The sequence below is a fragment of the Molothrus ater genome, chromosome 17, assembly GCF_012460135.2.
Source record: "Molothrus ater isolate BHLD 08-10-18 breed brown headed cowbird chromosome 17, BPBGC_Mater_1.1, whole genome shotgun sequence".
NCBI lineage: Eukaryota > Metazoa > Chordata > Aves > Passeriformes > Icteridae > Molothrus > Molothrus ater.
Window position 1 is genome coordinate 11580623 of NC_050494.2, and position 23739 is coordinate 11604361.

General features: G+C 42.6%; 1 protein-coding gene across 2 annotated transcripts in view; it reads right to left on the reverse strand.

Annotated features, from left to right (window-relative positions):
• Positions 1-16331, reverse strand: part of PHACTR3 (phosphatase and actin regulator 3) — a 100141-nt gene extending 83810 nt beyond the window's left edge. For both annotated transcript variants that reach the window (XM_036395555.2, XM_036395554.2), the window contains exon 1: positions 16136-16331. In XM_036395555.2, coding sequence (XP_036251448.1) covers positions 16136-16238 — 103 coding nt within the window. In that variant the 5' untranslated portion in view covers positions 16239-16331. The remainder of the gene's footprint in view (positions 1-16135) is intronic.
• Positions 16332-23739: the final 7408 nt, after the last annotated feature.

Here is a 23739-nt window from a genome sequence, read left to right on the forward strand (position 1 = left end):
ACATATGCTTGGCTATTCAAACCTTGCTTTTGCACAGATGCTGCCTAATTTTGTTAAATGGGAGAGACCACTATAATTTTTAGGAGAAATTAGCCAAATTAGAATAGATTGAACCATTTGACTGTGTTCCCAGACTAACATGACTATTTGGTACCTTGCTTGTCAGAATTTAAACATCATCTGTTTCCAAATGCTCTGAAACAAGAATTGGTGATTTTATTAAGCATGGGTAGCTGCTCCTGGGTTTCACTTTGAGCTTCACTCCAGCCCAGGCTGAGACTGTGAGTTCTGAGCCATAAGCACACTGAGACTCTCCTGCAGGGTGTACATTGAGACACTCCTGGAGACTGATTTTAGGTTGAATCATAACCCTTATGACTTTGGATGAGCCCACTGAGGAAACTCACTGTGGGGAGCTGCTCTGTCTGCTGGAGCGTGCCTTAATTGTGTCATCAGAGCCTTGGGTCATACTGTGAAGAGGTAGACAATGTCATATCCTCTAAACATGTTCTAACCACTCAGGCATTTAATCAGAGACTGACATATTTATTATGAATAAAAGGAACAGGAGGATACCGTGAATTTCTTTAGAGCCACTTAATTGACAGTGCATTGGGTAATGAATGACCAATTAATAAAATGAAAGCAGAATATAATGGATTTGTACTTTGTTTGTACACAACACGCATCATTAGGGCTCTTCAGCCATCATTAGCTCTGTCTCCTCTGCACTGAGTCATTCTGCTCCCTGGAAGAAGTCTGGGCTGCATTACAGAACTGCCAAACCATTCCACTGATAGAGCTACAGCCTTCTGGATTGTCCTCCTGTGCAAGCTGGTTCCCTGAATTTAGGGATTCTTTGCCATTTCTTTTTTTTCCATTACATGATGAAATTGGTTATGCAGAGAGCTGAGGGCTAATCGCATCAGAATTTTCCAAAAGCAAAGATGTACAAAAACCCTTTCTCCACCAAGCAAAGAGCCTGGGCTCTTGGAGGACTCTGCTTGGGTCACCTGGAAAGGAACTGGGTGGGGAGAAACCAGGAGCAAGTAAAAGTGAATAACCTTAATGACTTGTAGTAGCATGACTTTTCAGACCCAAAAAAATTAAAAAGAAACATTGAAATAATGAAACAAAACTAAAGAAGAAGAGCAGTCCGGCAGATTCCGGCCCAAAGGGATTTTCTCAAAGTTCAGTTAAAATTTTTGTATTTCTAGTAAAAAATACAGCCCTTGATCTACCAGAGAACTAAGCACACGTATAAGAATCAACCTTTGATTAAAAAAATAAGCATTATTCATGCAATCTGGTTTAGCAGTCAGTCAATTACAACACACATATCAGTGGTAGCTGTGTGCTTGGTTCTTTGAATGTTTAGTTTCATATCCTCTGCTGAATAAAATAGGCATGGCAACAACATATAAAAGTGTTCTTTTACATACAATGAAGAAACTTTGTACAAAATCTACAAATGATTTGCATGCACAAAAATCCCATGAGTGCATATGCAAAACACTTCATTATGTCTGTTAGTTATTGTAATTGCCATTAACTTGTGCAATTACTTGCTCTGCATCACAATTCCAGGTGAATGGTTAAATCAGCTTCAAAATTTTGAATAGCTGAAAAATCCCATTTCAAACCCCAAACCATTTCTCTAAATCTCTTCTTGTATAGTAAACAAAGTGCATATCACAAACTAACAAACTGCAAGCTGCATTATTTTCTGAAGTGACTGCAACATTCCCAGGGGAATTGAGGTTGTTGTTTACTGAACAAGAATTCCCCATGCAACAGCAGTGAAATTGTTCTTCCCATCATGACTCAGCCACACCATCAGGATGGGTTACCTGGGCCCTGTCAAACCTTGGCTGTTCTGCTAGGGCTGTTCAACACTTTTTTTAATGCTCTAATTTGAGTATTTGAATGCTTTCTGCATAAGCCCAATAGCAATAACTTAGTTACAGACATACATAATTGCCTGGTTTCTCTCTTTTTTAGGTGACCAAACTTTGGGTGGGGTTGGGTTTTCTGGAGTCTTTTTCAAGGAGAGGAGGACTGGAATATTACAGCTGTAAATGTAATTTTGGAAATTCATTTTTGGAAAATGAGGATGGTTCTGTAGCACTTCTTAAGGACTACCAGAGTAGATTTGTCCAAGCACTTCTACAGGACTGTTCCACACTTAAATCCTCTTGGATCTAAAAGCTTTGTTCTCATCTCTTTTCATGACTAAATGTCTTAATATTTGGCTCTGCATTTTCTGGGAGAAGGAGCTCTTATAGTGGTATTGCATCAGCTGAAATTCAGTTCTAAATATAGCTGAAGTTTGAGCAGCCTCTTCTGTATGGATATGAGGGGCAGAATTGGTGCTCGAGGTTGGCCTCTTGTAAGCTCTCTCCAGGCTATTGTGAGATGTGACTGCAGGCCTGATGGATTTGTAGTGGCATAAGCCATGGAAAAAAGAAAATGTCAGAAATCCAGATACCTTTGGGTTGTGCTTTCCACACAATATGTTGACAGGAAAACACACAAAATACAAAGGTAAACAGGTGATAGCTGCCATCCCCTCCTTACCTCTCCTTTTCTCACTTCCCTCCACCAATTAAGGCTGCAATTGTTTGGGGTTTTTTTTTCAGCAACAGTGGCAAAAAATGAAAAATTAAAACCTGATAGCTACTCTCTCTCATCCTGGAGATTATCCTAGAGCCTGACCATAGCTGCAGTGCAGAAAAATCTGGGCACATATTTTTAAAATTCAGATTTGAGCAGCAACATCAACAATAGCAAATCCCCAAACCCCACCCCCTTGCCCCCTGCCAGGACCTGGACCACACATAGACTGTAATTACCAGAGTTATTGCTGAGGAGAGAACATCCAGAATGCAATTATGCTATTAGGGCAGGGTAATCAGAATAACTTGCTTATTAGAGAAAACCATATACTTGTCCTAGGTTATTATTTTTATTTCTATAAAATAGCCTCCTTGGGAGATATGACAATTAAACAGTGATTGTGCATGTCAAATCAATTTTCAATGGATATGGATTATATGATAGCAGAGGACCTGAAAGGGAATCACAGTTTAGTTTCCAGTCATTTAAATTGTGCAAATAGTTTTACAGTGATGCACTGGTTTAGATGTGCAACTGTGAGTTCCCATTATCCTCAGTCCAACAAACTGATGGTCAAACAGAGATGGTAGCAAACAGAGATGTGAAATGCTCAGCAAAAATGCATTAAAATTGTTACATTTCAGACAAAACTCTTAAGATATATATATAATTACTATTCAAACACCAGTGTTATTGGAATCTGATTCCTGAGCCACTTGGAATTTGTTGATTTGAATGTGATACTTGGGATCCCAAAGCTGCCGACAATTTATGAAAATGATGCTTTCCACATCTTTGGGATACAATTGCTGTAAGTAACTCATCTGTCACCAAAAAACATCCTCAATAACCAGGCTCTCACCTCAAGCATACTTAGATGGCAGTGGAATAGATAAAGCCTTCTTCACATCTCAGAAGGCATTTTGGGCAGAAAATGGATGAAATAAAACAGTTTCTTAAAACCACTCCAGACACACCATTTTTCCTTTGAAGTCATAGCTTCTGAAAGCCACCCAAATGACAAGATGAGAGCAGGAGCACTGGGTCAGTCAGGCTGGCTGCAATGGTGAAATGCCTGCAATGGAATCTCTGTGCTTTTTCTGGAGCTTACAAAACATCTGAGCTAGCAATGGTTTTGTTTGTGCACAGGTGGATGGATGTTCCAAGGGAAATCAGGGAACAAAAAATTTGGGCTTTAGAAGGTATAATTAAAAATTTCACAGCAACAGTCATGAATCTAAAGTTTGGGACATGTCTTGGATGTTTAATGAAGTGGAAGGACTTCATTTTAGTGGTCCCCCTGAAAATGGGATTGCTGATTTCTGGTGTCAAGGGGCTGTAAGATCTTGAGGCTGTAAGGCAGGAAATCAGCACTGTCATGACAAATTTTGCAGGTTTCGGTATGTAACAGTGGTTATTCTCAGGAGAATCTTGCAGCACCAGTTTTTTGACCACTTCTTCACAAATTCCTTTACCTGCAAGACCTGAGCATGCCTGAGCTTTGGCTCTCTAGCCCTTGCCCTTGCTCTGAGCTTATCAAAGTGGGCCAGTGTTATCAGCTGAGGGACTCTCAGTGCTCTGATGCTGCAAGAGACATGAGCCCTTGGAGGAGTCACCCAACACATTCATGACTCAAAGCCAACACCTGTAGGGCTCCTTGGAAAAGCTTTTCAGAGCTGCTATAACAGAAAAGCAGGATTGATGTGGTAAAAAAGCTTCCCAAAAGCTGCCGACCACAGCAAAGTGAAGGGAAAAGGCAACCACTTACTCCAGCTATAGAGACCTTGCCTGCAGCCCTGCTTTCAGCAACTCCAGATGTAATTACACTTCTATTCACCACCACTGCAGGTGCAAGCTGAGCGGCAGCATGAGTATCAATGTGTGTGGGTGTGCAAATGCCTCATTACGGTGATTTGTTAGCACAGTCAGTGATGCTTTGTGCCCCATGAATGTGTAAATTAGGTGCTCGGCTCACTTGAGTGAAAAACGTTTAACTTTGCCTCCCTGGCCCATCTCTCTCCACAGACACTGGAGAAGGAAGTAGTTTGATTCCTTGTCAAAGTAGCAGCTTCCATCTAAAATCTAAGCCAGCTCTCTTGGGCTCTCCTTGGGTTTCTAGCAATGGAGAGAAGTGAATCTTGAGGAATTAGTCGTGTTCAATCATATCTTAATCACATGCATGATGTGCTCTTATGCAGCATTAGAGTAAGAGGCGTCACATCTTGTGTTGTCATTTCTGGGACAGAAAACTGGGGCTGTTGGCTGGCTTTAAATCATTTCTGGCATTAACGAGATTCTGACCAGAGGCTTTATTTCATGTTCAGGATCTGCGCTGCATTATTTCCTATTATATCACAATACATTGCAAAGGAACAGCTAAGTTACCAAGACTAATCCTTTAAGTCTTTCTTTCTTTACAATGTCAGACAAAATAAGACTAGGCCATATTTCTGTAATCTCTCTTGTATTATGAGAACATTATGATCTATAACAACAAAATCTCTAAACTGCACGATTCCCGTCGGCTCTGATATGCTTTGTCTTGTCCCCTTCTGTCAGAAAAGATATTTCTAAGTCTCTGTGATTTCATTTTAACAGACAGTATCTGATTAAAAATCAGATTATTATTGTAAAGCAGGAAAAAGAAGATTCCTTGTATATAAAAAATGAGTATTTCTGAAAAACCATGATGTAATACCCAAAGTTCTCCTCCTTCTCCAAAAACCTACTTAAAATGAAAGTTAGTTTTCAAGCTACTGCCACTTTTTTCCCTACTTGGATATGTACATTTAGATTAATCTGCTGAAAAGTAGATTTTGTTCCCAGACAACTTTACAGCAGCTACCAAGATCTAAAAAAGATTTCTGCAATGCTCTGCTGGCAAATTGCAGGGGAATTTATTGAGAGAGGGAGGGGAATTTGAATTAAAAACTAATTAAATAAACCCACCAGAATTAGCTTTCCATTTCTATTAATAGAATGAGAAAATATATTTTTAAATATATATGAAGTGTATCCTCCTTCTGAGAGATCTGTCCTTTTGCATAGAGGGAAAACATCATCCCAAACTTTCTATTCAGAAAGTTTGGGTTTATTTCTCTGCTAGTATTTTATGATGCCTAAGCCACTAAAAGTATATTCAGTAATTTAACTCTTTTATAATTATTTCATTAGAGCAGCCAAGCAAATCATGATCTGAAAATTCATAAGCTCATGGCACTGCCAAGTGTTTGGGTTGGAGAGGTTGGGTTTTTTTAACTGTTGGGTTTTTTAAAAAGTTATTGCAAAATATGTCTAAAATCCTTAAAAAATAGGAATATCAATAAAAATTAAATTCTTGGATGCAAAGCAGAATAGATTTTCTGCAGGTGCAGGACACAAATAGCTGATTATATAAAATATCATCTCCCAAACAAGAGAGATGAGTAATGCCCTAGGTCATAGTGCAGCTTTCTCAGAAAAGGTTGGTAGAACTAGAGACCCTTGACGTTGGAATAAAGCCTAGAAGTTGTGTTGTGAGAGCAAGAGTGAGAAAAATATAAATGGAAGAAGTTACTGAAAACAGCTTCTCCTGCTTTTTGCTCCTGGGTTCTTCTTTCACAAACAAGGGTTGGTTAACCCCTTCCTCTCCTGTCACACACAATGACTTTGGAGCTCACTGGCAACTTTCAGCCAAGGATGGAGTTGATGAAAAATGACAACAGTGACCCTGGAAAGTGCTGCCTGCAGTCAGAGCCTGGGTGTGAGGTCAGGTTTGGTTCCCCACCAAAGCACCAAAGGAGAGCTGCTGCTGTGAGACCCTCAAGGGAAGAGGGTTCACCCAGTCTGACCCTTCATTAGGCAACAGAGGAGCCAAGCTGAAGACCTCAGTCATAAATGGGATTTTGAGCCGTTTAAGATCACATTGAGGACTGAAAATGCTGGATCTGGAGGGAGGCAGGCCTGGCTGGCTTCTCTGCTGGTACAGCAGTAACACCCATTCTACTTCTCCATTTGGGAGAAAGGCCTCTGGAACAGGAGCTGCTGAAAGGCAGGAGAGCTAGCTACTAGAATGAACTCAGACTGGATGGCAGAAAAGTAAAATAATGTAGAAAAAACAGACTGAGAAGTAAAAAGAGTGCAACAAGCTCTATCCTGTCACATGAGAACAAGAGAATGTAAGGAGGCTCCAACCCAGTGAGACAGAAGGAATGGCAGCCTTCCAGACCAGCCTGTGCTGCCTTCAGTGATACCTCCTTGGACTAAAAAGAGAGATACAGGATAAATTTCTATTAGTTAGGGTTCCTTCTTAAAATATTTTCATTCATGCACAATATTCTGGATTTTTGAAGGACATTCCTTTCTACTTCTACATGTTAAAATTATCTTTTACTTGGCTTCCTTTCAGTTTATTCTTCTGGTTGAATTGCAGCAGCAAATGTACACCATAACACTAAGAAGTCTCTCTGCTATCCATCCTGACAGCTGTAGTTCACATTCCCTATGTTTGCCTAAAGAAAACCCACATCTGATCATGTCATCTGTTAAGTTCACCACTGCTGCAAGGGTTCAAGGCACCAGCCTGGGGCAGCAGCTGATATTTGCTCCCACTATAAATCAAACAGAATCAAGGGTTTAGTGAGGATACACAATTTTTGTGTCATGCCATTCCATCCTGAATTGGTATCAGGAGTTTACAGTAAAATAGCACATTCTCAGGAACCTCTGTTTTGTTCCTAAATGCAGGGGATTCCCAGGTGGCAGGAGCTCTCTTATGTTCCTCACTTGCAGGAAGATGTGTTATTAAGTTCTCTGCAGTTAAGTATCTCCTGTGAAATCTCAAGTGATACTCACAGTTTATCTCAGCTCTGATTTTTCCATTCTTTTTCTTGTGTTAAACAAGAAACAAGCATTTAAAACTTATGTTGGACAAGTGGAGAATTTGTATGAGTCCAAGAATCCATTTTCTTTTTTCTAGAGCTTTCTCTGCATAGTTGGTAGTCTAATGTGAGTACATATTCTCTCCTTCTAGGCACTGTAACATTGAGCAAAGTCAAATGAGCAACTGTCATGGAAGGAAACATTTAAGCTGAAGTTAAGTTGAAGTGCTGTATCTGAAAATAGGATGGTTTTTCTCCTTGAAACCTCTGCAATCCCAGAAAGCTGCTACACAGTCTACAGAGCTGTTACAATTAAAAAAAAAAAATTACATTTTTTTCTTCTATCCTAAATGCAGAGCTTACAAAATTACAGAAGTCCCATCTGCAAAGCATAAACTTCAGAGAAACCCAATTAAGTCAGTGTTGCATACACTATCACGTTCGCTCTATTTAAATATTCCACACAGATCCATCTCATTCATGATGGAACAATTACAAATGAACTTGCAGGAGCCAAGAAACTCTCTCAGAGGCTGATTTCCACTCAGGTTCTGTCTGAGCTCCCCAAGACAGCAGGGCTGGCTGGAGATGCTGAGCAAAGCTGCCCAAAGCATCAACCCCTGTGGCTGCTGTTTGAAGGCAGCACAGGAGACTGACCCTGAGGATTTCATGTGGAATTTATCTCTGTTCCTCCAGCCACCCTTCCCTTTGCTCCCAGCCTGTCCTGAGCTTCCAGCCCCCACCAATAATGCTGTCCTAGGCAGGACACACCTCAGCCCTGAGCCAGGGCAGAATTTCTTGTGTTCTTTAAAGGATAAAAGCCCAAGTCTTGGTGCAGGCTGTTTGAGAGATGAGATGCAGAGTTCCGAGAGCAGCTGAATGAGAAGTGACAGCCATTCCCAGCAGATCAATATGGACAAGGCACAGGGAAGGCTGCCTGGCCTGAGGGATGGAGCAGCCCTCAGAAAACAGTGAAGGCTTCACTGGTTTGATGTAATGCAGTGATCTATGTCCACTTGCTGGTTATGCAGCAGCTGAACAGTTTGAGGATGTTAAAAAAAATAGATTAAGGAAATGAACACACAAACTGTCTCTTCATTATATGAACAATTCTGAAGTGCTTTATGCATAAGGACAAGCCTTCCTTCAGCTGAAACCACAGGTCCACATTGCTGACCCAGAATATCAGTGTACTACAGAAAGCAAGAGAAGACCCCTTTGATTCAGATCTTCTCACTGAAATATTTATGCAGGCTAAGGCACGGAGCTATTGACCTGCCTCAAGTTGCTGTATGAGGCTCTCTCTGGGGCATGTGTAAATTGTGTGTATGTTAGGCCATAAATCAACTTGAATTTCAAACAAAAGCAAGGGATTTAATGGGCACAAAGAATCCATTGTATTAGCATCCAAACTAGCTACATTTTGAAGCAAAATCAAAGTATCATATTTAGTTTTACTTACTCTTGGTATTTACAGACTTGACTGCTTAGAGAAGCAAGGACAATTAATTCTAAATATTGAATTTTAAAATGACAAAGCCATAAATTTAGTTTAAAAAACCAATTTTATAAATAAATAAATTGTGTAGCCCATTCATTACAGCATGACTTGGGCAGTCTTGAAAGAGAATTCCCGAATTAAAGATTTTTGGGAAAAATTAACACTGTTACTTAACTAGTCACTAAAATATAGTTACATTTCCAGATAAACATGACTCCCAGAATTGTGTAACTCATTCCATTCTCAAAGTGTGGTGCAAACATTAACTGAATGAATAATCTTAAACCACCTTCATTCATAGCTAAAGTGTGAAGAAGATCTTTAATTATTTAACAGACAGGAGTTTCTCTTATTTGCACAGAGAAGCATCGACTTGTGTGCACAAGTTATTAGGTGTGTAAATTAGGTCTGAGTTCTTTTACTTAAGGTATGCAATCAAACCTGGGGTTTACTTTTATTTTAAAAGAAAGCCTGAATTAAAGAGACAAAGATAAATATAAAAAACAACCAGGTATTTCCAATATGATGACCTCATTCTCATAAATCCAGTCTAGGTTTTGATGGTGTATAATCAGTTTTTCCACTTCTTGGATAAAGAGGTTTTAACGGTTTAAGTGTCTTTTCAGCAACATTCAGACTACCTGCCAACTTGGGATTTAGAAGAAAAGACAACTTTAAAACACTTTTTTCCCTGTTAAAGCTCTGTATTTCCTTTACAGAACTCTAAAGTTTGGCTAAATACAAATCTCCAAACACTGGGAACACTCAAACCCTGGAAAAGCCTAAATCCTACCCTCAGCATGAACAGCATACTTATTAACTGACCTCATTTAATTCCTGCAAAAGTAGCATTAAAAACATAACTTAAACACCAAGCTCTCTCAATTCCCAAAATAAACTGAGTATCAGTAAGTAAAATACTCAGGCAACAGCAAAAAGCAGTTTGTGTTAAGTGTGCATCATGTTGAGCAATGTAATCATACCCCAGCACTGACACAAATTATATGTGCAGGACCAAAATTATGCATTTGGAGCAAGAGAATCCACGCCCAGGAAGTGCCACCTCTGCAGCTTCCCCAGCACTGCGTGCCCATCCTCCTCTCCAGAGATGGAGAGATCCTTCTCCCCTCCTGGAAAGTGCTGGAGCAGAGCTGCCATGGGGGAGATGAATCAGGTGCCAGGTCAAGGGCTGCTGGGGAAAGAGGAAAAAAGGGACATCTGTGCTGCAGGACACAGGAAAAAAGGGACATCTGTGCTTCCAGTGGAATTTCTCTGCATCACAGGGACTTGGGGTCCAGTTAGATCCTACCAAGAAGGGATGGGAATTTGATGAGAAACGAAAAGGCTTTCTCAAAAGCACAGACCATTTCTTAAAATAAAATTCCCATTGTAGTACTTGGTGATGACTTTTCAGGTGCTATGTCAGAAATTAACTCTACATTCACACAAACAGCAAATGTTCTGGGAAGGTTTATAGGATTCAATTTGAATTTTGATGGAAAGGAAAATGGGATATTAACTAATAGCCTGCATGTTTCTAGTCACTACTGAGTATTCCTGAGTACAGCCCCCATTAGGTGTGGAATAGTAACTTTCTGCAAGGAGCCCTCTGGTTAGGAATAGCAACTTCTGAATGAGAGAACATCACTAAGTTTCAGATAAATAAAATATAGGGTCCAGTTATAAACTGGAGCAAAAGCACTGACTAGATCATTTTGTCCATAAATTAATAAAGGAAAGGATATAGGAGGCCTGGTAAAATTCTATTTCAGAAGAAATATAATGTAGGTGAAACAAACTCTGTTAACAGAACAGACTTGTTGATAGAGAAAGATGAAATAGAAATCGAAATCTTTCTGGTGAAAAAACAAAGCAAAACCCAAACAACTTTTTACAGATGTCCTGGCTCAAGTATTAGGATCAAATTTGAAAATTCATGCAACAACTAAAGACATCACAGATGAGCCTTTAGGTCCCTGATTTAAGTTGTGGTGATGTAAACGACTGCAGAGGATGGAGCAGCAGCCCAGCTGACAGGCAGGGCACCCCCAGCATCTCTCTGCCATCAGTTTCCTTCCATCTGAAGCTCATGCTGGAAGTTAAGCACACACTTAGAAGGTTTTCTGAATTATGGGCCTGGCATGAATAGATTTGCAGCAAGAATGACTCAAGCAGATTCAGAGAGCTGGCACCAATCTGTGTGCACTCCAGCTGAATCCCTGGTTGTCTTTGCCTTCCCTTTGCTCCATTCCAGAACCTACCTACCACACCTTACAGATGGAAACCTCTGCTTTTGGGTTTCCAAACATCCCCTGCCAGCAGCTTGCAACATCTCTGAGGTTCCCAGTGTCCTGGTTAAGGGCACAGCACAGCTTTCCAGTGGCTCACAGGCTCCCTACCACTGCTCAACACTCAAACTGAGCAATCTTGTTCAAGTTTGATTGAACAACTACAGCAGAAATAGGAGTAAATTAAAATCTTTAGCAGCTAAACCAAAAATGTTAAGAGAAGACAATGACAGATATGGAGTGGCACAGTCCATCCAGGGAAGGTCACAGCTTCAAAAAAGAGGACAAGAAAGGAAAAGCCATATTAGAGAGTGTTCCTACACCTGCTGTTTATTGCATCCCAACTGTCCCTGGCTGTTACTTGGATGGCTGATGTCCTTCCTCACACTGCCTGAGAGGCCCTGCTGGGTTTTAGCTAAGCCTCCAGCCCAAAGAAATATGATGTAAAAGGAACATAACAGTTCAATTCTCATCTCAGTATCTCTTCTTAGCATCCTAGAAGAATGCTAACAAGAATGCTGCCTGCTACAGAACTTTTGAATGACGAAAACTAGAAACAGTGATGGAGGACCTTTTAAGTCTTATGCAGTTGTTCTCCCCTGGAGTTAATTCAGAGCACAGTGCTGCTCGTGACACATGGTATCAATAGAAATAAAAAAGGAATTAGTGTCTGGTGAATACATAATCATGTATCTCTGGAGCAGCCACTCTGCAGTAGCTTTAACTTGTCAGGCCTTGAAGCACACCACACCAGAGCAGAGGCTGAGGAGCCCCCTTCACCAGGCAGTAAGAAATTATGATGACAGAGCTGTTAACAACATCTAACACCACTGCCTGCAGCACAACAGCTCCCTCCTCAACACAGATCCTTCACTGGAGGACAAGGAACACATGGTGGACCACTGGCAAGGTCTGCTGGAGAGCTCAGCAATGCCCATCCTGAAGATTTTCTTTAATTGTGTGGTGCCAGGAAGGAAAGGCAGCAGCACAGAGAGCAAAACGTGATGGCATCAATGTGTACTTATACAAATTCAAATGGATAATCCCAAAATTAAGGGGGGGAGGGGGGTGACATTTTCACACATTGTCATGGTTGTCTGTATCTCCTCAAGTAATACAGAGTTTTGACATGGTGTGTTCTTCTCCAGTCTGTGCATCCCTCCCTTTTTTGATACAAATCAAATGAGATTGTCAATCTTCCCTCTGCCCTGTGACTGCTGGAAGGATATAATGAGAGCAATATTTTGGCTTCCTGCAACTGTCTCTCAGTTAGATGGTGATACTGAAATCTGTTCCCTTTAGACTCTCCTTTCTCTCTTGATCCTTATCTGGAAAGGTGGAGGAGGGGAAAGACATATAAGATAAGGAGGTCTTGACATCCCTGGAAGTGTTCAAGGCCAGGGTGGATGGGGCTTGCAGCAACCTGATCTAATCAGGTTAGGAAGGGAACTGGAACCAGATGATCTGGAAGGGCCCTTCCAACCCAAATCATTCTAGGATTCTATGAATGAGATGAAATTCACTTTTTTAACAACAGCCTGGCCTAGAGACAGTCTATAATTAAGTAAGACATGAGTATTTTGATGTCAGTTTCCCAAACTAAGGACATCCTCCTATTTCAAGGCTTGCTCACTCAGCGTGACAGGGAATTTAAACAGTCTCAAGCATGAAGCCCAGTGTTTGTTGTAGTACAGTAATTCTCATAAAATACTGCTCAGTGGCCATGAAATAGTTCACTTAAATATAAGCTGAAATGCATTATTTTATCTTAAAGGAGAAAATAAATGACTGATCCAATTAAAGCAAAGAAACACTATTTCCAGTATTCTCTGCATTACTAATAGGACCTCTATGCACCATTTAAATGCTGGAGAAAATCATCTTTTTGTCAGCAGAGCCTGAACTAAAGTCCATCTTTTCTTCTTAGACCATGACTGTGACATCTTTACTGATCACTGTGAGGAGCTGCTCTTTTAATTAAAGTTACACATGAAGGATCTAAATAAGTGAATTTGTATCACTGTTTTGGAATAAATAGCTGTTAACTGCCCCCAGTTTAGTTTACTGAACATCTTGTTTATCTGACTTATTACAGGAATATTGGTAAGATTGTAGTGGCATGTGGTAATTTTCTAAGTTTTTTACATGTGATAAAATTCCCTGTAGTCTGTAAAGATTGCAGCTCTTCTAAATCAAGGTTATAAAATAGCTTTTCATTTCTACAGTAAATGCTTTGTGAGGAAAAACACCCTAGATAAGAGGCTTTATCATGAAGCCTTTATTGTTCAAGGCTTGTAATAATTGCAGCTTCTGCTGGCATTAGTCAGGACTGTGAGTGTGCAGGACTTCTCAAAAATCAGCGTCTGAGGCTACTTGAACCAGCCAGTTACTGAGCTATCCCATGCTCTGGCTGGATGAAAACAGAGTCCTTGTTAAAAATGAACAAAACACAACAAAAACCTCACAAACAAACAAACTTCAGCTCTGCTCTCACATGGGGAAACTCCCTTTGACATTTCACTCAAGCAAGTTTCCTCAGTAGGCACAGCCAAATGAGTTGGTGCAGAATAATCCCTGACCAATCATACAGCCAAAAAACTGTTCCAAAACAAAACAGAATATGGCATCACTCAAAAGCCAGGTAAAAGCAGGAATGGTTTTTGTAGGGATCCTACAAAATCTTATTATACCCATTATACCCATCTTATTATTCCCATATTTTGGTATCATTTTGGTCTGTCTGTAATTTAAAAATGTAACTTAAATGATAATAACATTAATTGAATGTTTAGATTAAGGAAGAATCTTACATGTTCACACTTCTCTACATGGTTTGTCTGCGAGCAGGGTTGGGATGTAAACACAAACTTTGGACATATCATTTCCCACTCCTAAGAATGTCTTTTGACTTCGAGTCCATAGAGAATTATGTTGGTATAATGATAATGATAAAATTATTTTCTAGGACAGTAAAATAATATAAACTGCAATTAAGTCATCTAGCATTCATAATTCTTAAAATCATATAAATTGTATTCCAGATTTTTAAGTAGCCAAATGTATGAAATTGCTCATAATGATTACTCACAACACTGTAGGGTAAAATTTTATCTAAAATAAACAATTTAGGTTCATTTTATTATCATCTGGAAGCATAGAGATGTTCAATACTATTTGATGAACAAATTCAAAACCTGAAAATCTCATCAAACATGCTAATCCTATGCCTGACTATTCATAGCTACCTGGACAAAAGCCAGATGTATTTAACACCTTTTGTTTCTCTCCACATATTGCATGAATAACAGAATACATACAAGACACCTCTTGCATTTTAGTAGAGCTTCTGCCATGCAGTGGGACACTGGTTTGTCTGATGGAGTCTGTATTAGGGGGAAAAAATGCTCCTTGGTATTGACAGTTCCTTCTCCTAACAAAAAGCACAATAATGTTTATATCTTTGTCTGTTTGTCGGACATGTTGTGTACTTTCTTTGTTGTGTATCTCACAAAGGCCAAAAGAATCAATTAGCAGAAAACAATCTAGAGGAATTAAAACTGAGGTTGCACACGCCTTCCTTTCATTAGTCACTTCTGCTTGCAGAAATCAAATGGCAGAAACATACATTCCTCTTTCAGCCAAGATTGCCCCTTTGGGAGTGAGTCGAGCAGTTCATGTTAGAAGAGTCCTTTGTTCCCTTCACTTAGGGTATCAGAACAGTTGGTAATCAGGGATAAATCATCCACTGTTTGCCTTAATTCAATTTGTGTTTCACTCCAGAGCAGTGTGCTCACAATTGCTTGATAAGGCAAATAAATAGAAGAACTTAAATTAGATACAAATATTAATATCCTCATTGGCTCGGAAGGGAGCAATATAGCAGGTGTATGAATAGAGCCTGGAATATTTTATTTACTCAGTAATCTGAGAAAGGGGAGCAAAGTTCAACCCGAAATTGCATCCAGGGACTGTTTCCTGTAGGCTGATAGTGCCTGACCCAAAACCTAAACTCATCTCTAGGCTTAGGAATCAGTAGTGGGTAGTGATGATCAACACCCCATTCATTGTCTTTACGCTGTTTTGATTACTTCTTTTCTCATAAAGAAACCTGACAGCTCTTGTGTGACCACCATCTATTCAGGGAAACTGAGAGTAAACTGGCTTTTACCCTTTGCTTCCAGCTTGTTGTTGTGCCTTCCGTGCAATCACATCACATCAAAGTGATGTAGCTATTTGTTTCTTTTTTTTTCTAAAGGTCTCAACACTGCTTAGATTCTGACGATCTGAAACTACTGAGTCACCACCAACAGACATTTAGAATTATTCCTTAAAGTGAAGATGAAAACACCATTTGCCATTGTTAAAAAAAAAATCTAATCACAATATTCTATTTATACACTAACGACTGGGCTGTGTCCCCTCAGCACCACCCTCTGTGCCCACACTTCACAAGGAGATTACGCTTCTCCCTGTGAAGTGAAAATTACCTTCTTGTGGGCAGAAAGCGTTTAATTATGACTCTGCTTCCCTTGTCTCCATGGCGATGCCATGCAAACAGCCTGCTTTATTAGCGCTCATTTCCCCCTCCCCACAAAGTCATCCACGAGCTCTGCGGGAGCGGGGGTCGGGCGCTGCCGGCGGCCCCGGGAGCCCCGGCCGGGACGCGCCCCCCGCTCGGCGTGCGGGCAAAGCCTCGGGACGCGCTCGCTCTCGCTCGGATCCCGTGCGCGGCTCAGCCGCTGCAGCATTTCGGCACTTACTGCAGGAAATGTGTTCCCAATTCCTGCCCGCCCGGGGCGGACGGGCTCCCTACAAACTGGCGGATGCTCCCGGCGCGCCCCGAGCGCCGCCGGCGGGAGCGGGGCGGTTACCTGGGTGCTCCCCGGGGCCCGCGGGGTCCGTGAGGATGCTGGGGTCACTCTGCGACCTGCCTCGCGGGAGAAAGCAGCCGGTCCCTTCTTCCGATGCAGCCATGAGGTGGAGGGCGGGAAGCTCAGAGGAGGAGGGAGGAGGAGGCGCTCATGGAGCCGGAGGCGGCCGGGGGACAATGGGGACGGGGGTGCGGCGGCGGCGGCGGCGGCGGCGGGGCGTCAGCCGGGCAGGACCAGCCGCGGCAGCATCTTCCCCGGCGCCGTCGGCACGGCTGCGGCGCGGCGCTCCGCCGGCTCCGGGCGCTCAGGTGGCAGCTCCGGGCGCCTCAGGGGGGTGGGCCATGCCGCCTGGCGGGGTGGGGAAGAGCCGGGGCGCGGGCCGCCGGCCCGGCCCCCCGCCGCCGCCGCCCCCTCCCGGGACGCCCCCCCGAGCGCCGCTGCCGGAGTCGCCTCAAGCCGCCGCGCTGCTGAGCGCATCCGTTGGAAAACATTGGGATTCTCCCATGGTGCCCCGCGAGGCTCCCGCCTGACGTCACGGGGGTGGGGTGGGCGCCGCACCTGCACTGCACAAAGGCGGGGGCTCCGCAGGTGCGCGGGGGCCGCCCCGCCCCAGCGCCTCACGGCCCGCGGGAGCGACCGCCCGCCCCGCCCCGCCCCGGCTGTGCCGGACCCGCCCGTGTCCCCGGAGCCGCCCCGGGGCTCGTCCCGTCCGTCCGGGAGCTTCGCCCCGCGGGAGGGACCGGCGCGACCCCCGGCACCGGGGCAGCCGCGGGGCTCGGTGTCCGCCGCTCGCCGCGCCCCGGGGCCGGCGGGGGGGAGTCCCGCGGGGTGGAGTCCCGCGGGGGGGGGTCGGGGGGTGTCCCTCGGGGGTGGGTGTCCCGCGGGGGTTCCCGGCAGGATGAGCGAGAACCACTCCGCGCCCCCGGGACCCCGCGCAGCTCGGCCGGAGCTGGGGCGGGGGCCTCGTGGCGGAGGTGCCGCACGGGGACCCCGCAGAAACGGGATGCTCCGACTCTGCTGAGCAGCTTGGTTTGAGGATTTGTTTAAAGGGAATAGCTGCTTTTATGGATTTTTTTCCTTTTGCTCCTCCCGTGCAGCACAGGGTGCCGGCAGAGGGGCTGCTGGTCTGTAGCCGGTGGTGCAGGTCAGGTCTTCTTGAAGTTTTGACATGTAAAAAATAAGGATGCTTTTAATCACTCTCCCAGTAAAGTCCTGTGGAATGCTCACTCAGCACTTGCTGGGATTGTGGGGGTTCTCATCTCGTGTCTGCCTTAAACTCTTCTTTTGTCTCTGCACGGAACCAGTGCTGAGGAATACATTCACCTACAAGCAGACTTTTTTCTGACTCAAGAGCAGTGGTTATATGTGCAGCTGACCAAGTTCCTGTTGTGAGACAGGTGCAAGTTTGCAAAATTTTAGGGATGAGCCTTTATCAGACAATTTCCCACCAATGCAGTCTTTCGTTCCCATACACAGAAGCACAGGTTGAGGTTGGAAGGAACCACAGTGGCGTCACCTGGTCCAACCTCCCCTCCCTGCTCAGACAGGGTCATCCCAGAGCAGAGGGCACAGGATTGTGCCCAGAGGGGTCTGGAATATTTCCAGAGGAGGGAAACTCCACAGCCTCACTGCGCAGCCAAGTCCTTCCTCATCTTCAGGTGGAACTTTCTAAGCATCAGTTTTTCACCTCTGCCTCTTGTTCTATTTCTTGGCACCACTGAGAAGAGCCTGGCTCTGATTTTGCATTAATATGTGGAAAATATTTTGCTACTCTTAAATAAAGAAAATTGGGTTTGGCCATTTCAGAAAGCAGAGGCAAACAGAGCAGTTATGTGGGATTTGTTGTGTTTTGGGGGGATTTAACCCCCATTTATCACACTGAGATGTCTCCTTGCAGCTTTTCTTTAAGCAGGAATTTCAAAGTTAAATGTGCGTGCATCTGATTTGGGAGTCACTTTTGGGCTGTGTGTCCCTGGGAGTCAGTTATGCCACTGACCTTTGGGGGAAAGAAAAAAAGTCTGTGGGTGTGGATTTAATAGTGGAGCTTGATGAGAAAATTCATCCAAGATTCCATTTGAGGGAGGCCCAAGTGTGGCTGTTGGGGTGACATCCACCCGTGGCTGGGGTGAGCTGCTGCATCCACCAGGGAATATTGTCCTGAGAACAGAGCCCAAAAAAGGGTTTAAAGTAAAATATCAAAGAGTTTCTGGTTCAATAAGCACTGCCCCTTCTTGAGGTGTTTAAGGTAGATCCCAAGGAAAAAGCAGCATGTGGAGGTTTAATCTAAGCTGTGCCATCATGCCATGGAATACATTAAGGTGCCAAGTGAGATAATGAGCCAAATCTATTTTTAGTCCTAAAAGGAGAGGAAGTAGCAAGTTCTAAATGGTTTTTCTCTATATAGCTTTTAGGTCATGCTAGAAAATGCTGCTGGTTTCTAGTGAATTCCGTGAAAGTCTGTTTGCATTAATCAATAGCTGCCTTCTGAGATGAAGAATGATACTGATTTCATGTTTAAAATGTAGGGTTGAAAAGTTTCGTAGCAGATTTAAGCATTTGTATAAGACCGAATATATTAAAATATTTTCAACCCAAGAAAATATCTCCAAGACATCTTTAGTAACTGTAGAAGCACACAGGATGAGAGGGATGTATTTTTAACCAGCTCCCACACTGATTGCCTCTATAGAGGACACTTTATAGGATTTCTTTGGATTTAAAATATTGCCTGGTACAAAACAGTCAAACAGGGCTGGAATCTGCCTTGCTGCTTTCACTTCAAGAGCATTTTCTCTCATCCCTGACAAACCAAGCACCAAGAGGCTCAGTGTGGGGATAAATCCCCGGTGTGCTTTGTGCCAGCTGATGGAGCTGCCCCTGGACCTTGTTCTTTCCAAAATGAACCATCATCATGTTTAGGAGAGGAGGTACCAAAAAAAAAAATGTGTGTTGAATTATTCAAACTTACATTGCTAAATAATGTCTCATGTGTTAAAAGTAGGATTGTCTGCATGTCTTTTACTTCCAAATGTCAGAGGTGATGATGATGCATCTGTGGCACTTCCTGCTTCCTTCCTTAAAGCAGGCTCTGCATTCCTTCTGGGGCAGGGCTTTAGAGGGGGAAAAACCAATGTGAGGCAAAGTCTTGTCTTGGTGTTGAAAGACCAACACCAAGCAGGAATGGAGCCTTTCCACAGAGGTAAATAAAGCTGATGGAGGCAGGCACTAACTAATATATTCCAAGTATATTGATTTGTAAATCCCTCTGAAATTGGAATGAAATTGGAATGAGACTAAACCTGGTTCTACCCGTGGGTACAAAGCACCTGAAAAATTGTCCTCAATTTTCCATTTACTACTTCATATGATTCTGTAGGTGTCACAAACAAAACTGCTTGCAGGATCAGAATGGCTATTAGTAGAAACATGACTCCCCTTTTGTTTGGTTTATTTTCTCACTATAGGAGTCTTGTGGTAAACAAGTTTTCAGCATTTTCCCAGAGTTCAATGATCTGATCTGTTTAGTTATCTCTCAGAGGATTTCTAGCCTTTTATATTTATGATGAAAAGTTATGATGAATTTTTTTTAGCAAATATCTCTGCAATTGGCATTCATTCAGTTGCAGGAAAATACTTCTTGAAATGAAATATCCACAGAAGAAACACAGAAAGGAAAACATTTTTTTTATAATTTTATTTTGATGCATAGTCCACAGCCAAAGCAATGCATGCCCATTTGATAGGACCTTCCTTTTATTTTTTTTTAATGCAACTATATACATTGTATGGATTATTTGATTAGTTTGTTTTCTCTCAGACAGCTGAATGCCTGTTGTACGAGCTGGTTATATAAAGAGAAATCCAAACTTGTGTTAGAAAGGAATGATTCTCTGGGGAGAAAGAAAAGAGGTGAGTCATGTCAGTGCTGTTTTTCTCGAATCAGCAGAATATTAAACAACCTCATTTTCCTTAATCTGAAGCCTGCATGTGATCTCTGAGCACCACTGATGTGGGGGGTTTGTGTTGTTATTTAGAAAAATGAAGTCAGGGTACATTTGGATTGACAGAATCAGCTTTCATGTTCAAATTGTTCTGATGACCAAGGCACAAATAGCCTTGCTAGGAGCAGTTTTCTTAGATGCAGCAACAGAAAGCATTTGTTCTGCTGCTTGTGAGTCTTAACCTAGTTTTTAAGATTTTTATGCCAGCTTCTTGTAGCTCAGCGTGCTCACCACAACAGAGATGAGCATTCCCATGCTCAAAAAGCTCTTGTCTCTATTTGCTTTGTTGGGGGTTCTTTCCCCTCAGATGCTTTCTTTGTAAAGAGGACACAGAGCCTATTTTGAGCCTTTGTTTGTCAAGACCATATATGCATGTCACCAAGAAGAGATAAAATATCAGCCAGCAGTCACAACTTTGTAAGTACAAAGGCTTGAAGCACATCTTCTCCAAAGCATTACTACAGAAGGCAAATAAAAAATGAATAAGCATCAAGGGCTTGTTTATTGGGGGCCTTGTGTGCACATTGAGAATTTCTGATACTCAGAAGCTGTCTGGCAATGGCCCATCTGATTTTCATGTTTGCTTTCCTTCCCAGCTCCAGTGCTCACTCCCATTTTACAGGTGAAGGAACAGGAAAAAGAGGCTGGGAAAAATGTAAAGGAGGACCCTGAGCTCAACTCCCTGCCCTGACACCCAGCTCTACTCAATCCTTCTATGCTGGAGTGATGGGAAGGGGAACCTCTACTCTTATTTCAAATTATGCAGCTCATAACAGCAACAGCCCCATGAGTGGGGAGTGAACTCGTGTCTACAACATGCCCAGAGCTGCAGGATGTGGTCACTGAGCTGCCATTGTGCAGGAGGAGCAGGGAAAAGGCTGTGAGGAACTCTGGGGGCTCCTGAGGTGCTGTCCAAGCCAGCAAGGTTCCAGCTGATGTGCCACATGAAGGTTGTTTGAAGGGATGAATCTCATCATCTTCTCTGCTGTTTTGTCCCCCTTAGCCCTCAGGATGTCTGAGGAGAAGGGATGTACACATAAATTCCATTGCAGGTCCAAATCTCCTTCCTGCCCATATTTTGGGGAATTAATATTCTTGTATATGGAATATCTTGGTTTTTTACAGGCACTGTGTTCTTAAGAAAGCACATGGCTGGAAGTTCCTTCTCACTTCCATCGCAAAGTATTCCACTATCTCAAATACCCAAAACTACAAAAAAACTGCAGATATGTGGGGGCTCTAAAAGCCATTTTTGGTGTAATTGAGACCCTGCAAGCTCTTTAAATTAAAACAGAAAAACCCAGTGAACTGTTTCTTGTTACATTTGTAACATCAGTCCTGCAGGGTCTACAACTCAGGATAGTAGAAATAGCTCCAAGAAACAGGTGTTGGCTGTAAATATAAAAGAATACAGTGTAAGATCCTAGACTTTTTAAATAACTATTTGGAGCACTGAAATTCCATTTGGAAACAAAGTACATCTGAAAAAGAAGAACCTCTGATTTGCTTGTGCTTTGCAAGTCTTTGTATTTTAGAAGTACTGCAGCTCATTTTTGCCTCAGAGATAAGTTTGGATATCCTGTAGCCTGATCAGAGATGTCATTTCTTCTTATTATGTATTGCATTCAGACAGTACATTCTGATTCAGATCTCATCTTGTTGCCAAATCTGGAATAATTTTGACGTATACATTTTTCAAATTAATTCTAACAGTGAAGATCATTCAGTTGTCAGCAGAAGTGGAGAGGAAAAAGTGGTGCTCTGTGCTAATTAGATGAGAGCTGACGAGTCTTTGATGTAGAGTGCAGGACAAAATCCTGATTCCACTCATGTTAGTACCTTTCAACATTTACTTCAATGCATTTTGTTATTGTCACTTCATTTCTTGTGTAACGCAGGACTTCTGCTGGTATTTCACACTCAGACCACAATACACAAGAAATTCAGCTGTTGGAGAGTTGAAATACTTCAGGGGCCAGTGAGACATGAAACAGGTGGCAGAGCTTCCTTCAGTAGGTCAGAGTTTCCAGTTCTTGGGACCTGAAATCCAGTGAAGACCAGAATAATCAGGATTTATGAGCATCTCTCAGAAGATACAACCTCAGCTGGGCTTCAATCCATGGAAGAAAATATAGGAAGTCCAGAGCTGATCAGCAGCTGAAGGCAAGAGAATGAAAGCTCAAATTGGTTGGATCTCGCAGTGAGGAAGGTCCAGGATGGCAGAGCAGTTTCTGAGACTGAAGCTGTGCATTGCATGAGAGCCCAGCAGTCCCAGCCAGCCCTTCCAGGTCTCACTCTCAGGGAGCTGCAGTGTGAGAACTGATTTAAAGCTCAAGGTCTGAGCTTTCCCAGGCAGAAATGCTGTGGTGGCTTTGTGCTACACCTTCATTCTTCTCTGAGTGCTCCTGTGGGTTGGGTTTATATCTGCCTGGGATGGACTCATCTTGGGCTGCTTCCATCTATTCAATTTCCAAGCAAGTCTTGGGAAGGGAAGCAGAACAGCTACCAATAAATTTTCAGAATTTCTAGTTTGATTTTAAGGAAGACTAGGACTTCATACCATTCCTACACAGCAAAGTTACTGCTTCCTCAGAGCTGAAGGGTTTAGTTTGCATCCTCATTTAGGCAGAATGTGGATGTGCAGCAAGATCCCTGCTGGCGAGGTTGTGCTTTGCTCTTTTGCAGATGCAGTGAGTCATCTGAGAAACCATTCCTCAGCAAAACCCAGCTAACCTGGGTTACTTTTCAAATACGGGGTTTTGACAGCTGTGGACGTTGCCGTGGCAGCAGGAGATGTGGGCCATCCCCTCCCTCGGGGCTGCAGCTCTGTGTGCTCTTTTAATGCCATCTTGCTGTGAGCTGGGGAAGGCCAGGCTGCTCAGCAGCTCCATCACAGCTTCCTGCCTGGACAGATGCAGTGGTTATTTTATTAGGATCAGCCCTAACAACAAACTTTTAACCTGTAAAGTTGTCCCAGGTCAGAATTAGGTGGATCTTCTGTTCCAGGATTTCAAGACTGGAGATGGATGCTGTCATAAGCACGGTCAGAACAATGGGATCATGGAATTTTCTGTGCTGTTCTATTGTAAAAAACTCTCTTTGCCAGCCTTGCTTCCAACTAGCCCAGACTGTAATGAGAGGAACACCTCCAGACCCTGCAGCTGGGATCTCAAGTGTTTAGGAAATAAATCCTTTAACATCTTTATCCAACCAGTAAAGTGCAGACTTTGCCTGGTAAATTCTTCCAGTCAAGTCAGGAATCAGATGGTTCCCACAAAGAGTCCCTTTGTTTTCACTTGTCCCTGAAATGTGCCTCTTGTTGTTACACCAATGTATCCTTTTAGGTCTAGACAAAAAAAAAATGCTTTGCAAAGGAATTCCTAACATCAGGTTAATATAATCTGTGAACCACATAGATAATTTAAACCTCTCTCTCCTAGAAATAATTCTGCAAGACCAAGTCCTTCAAGTTTTAAGGTTCAGTTGCAGAACTAGATTTTTAAAAAAATTATTATTATTATTATTATTATTATTAACATGTAGACTAAAAATGTTTTATTCTAACCTGATGTAAAATACAGAGATGGGAACACAAATTTTTGC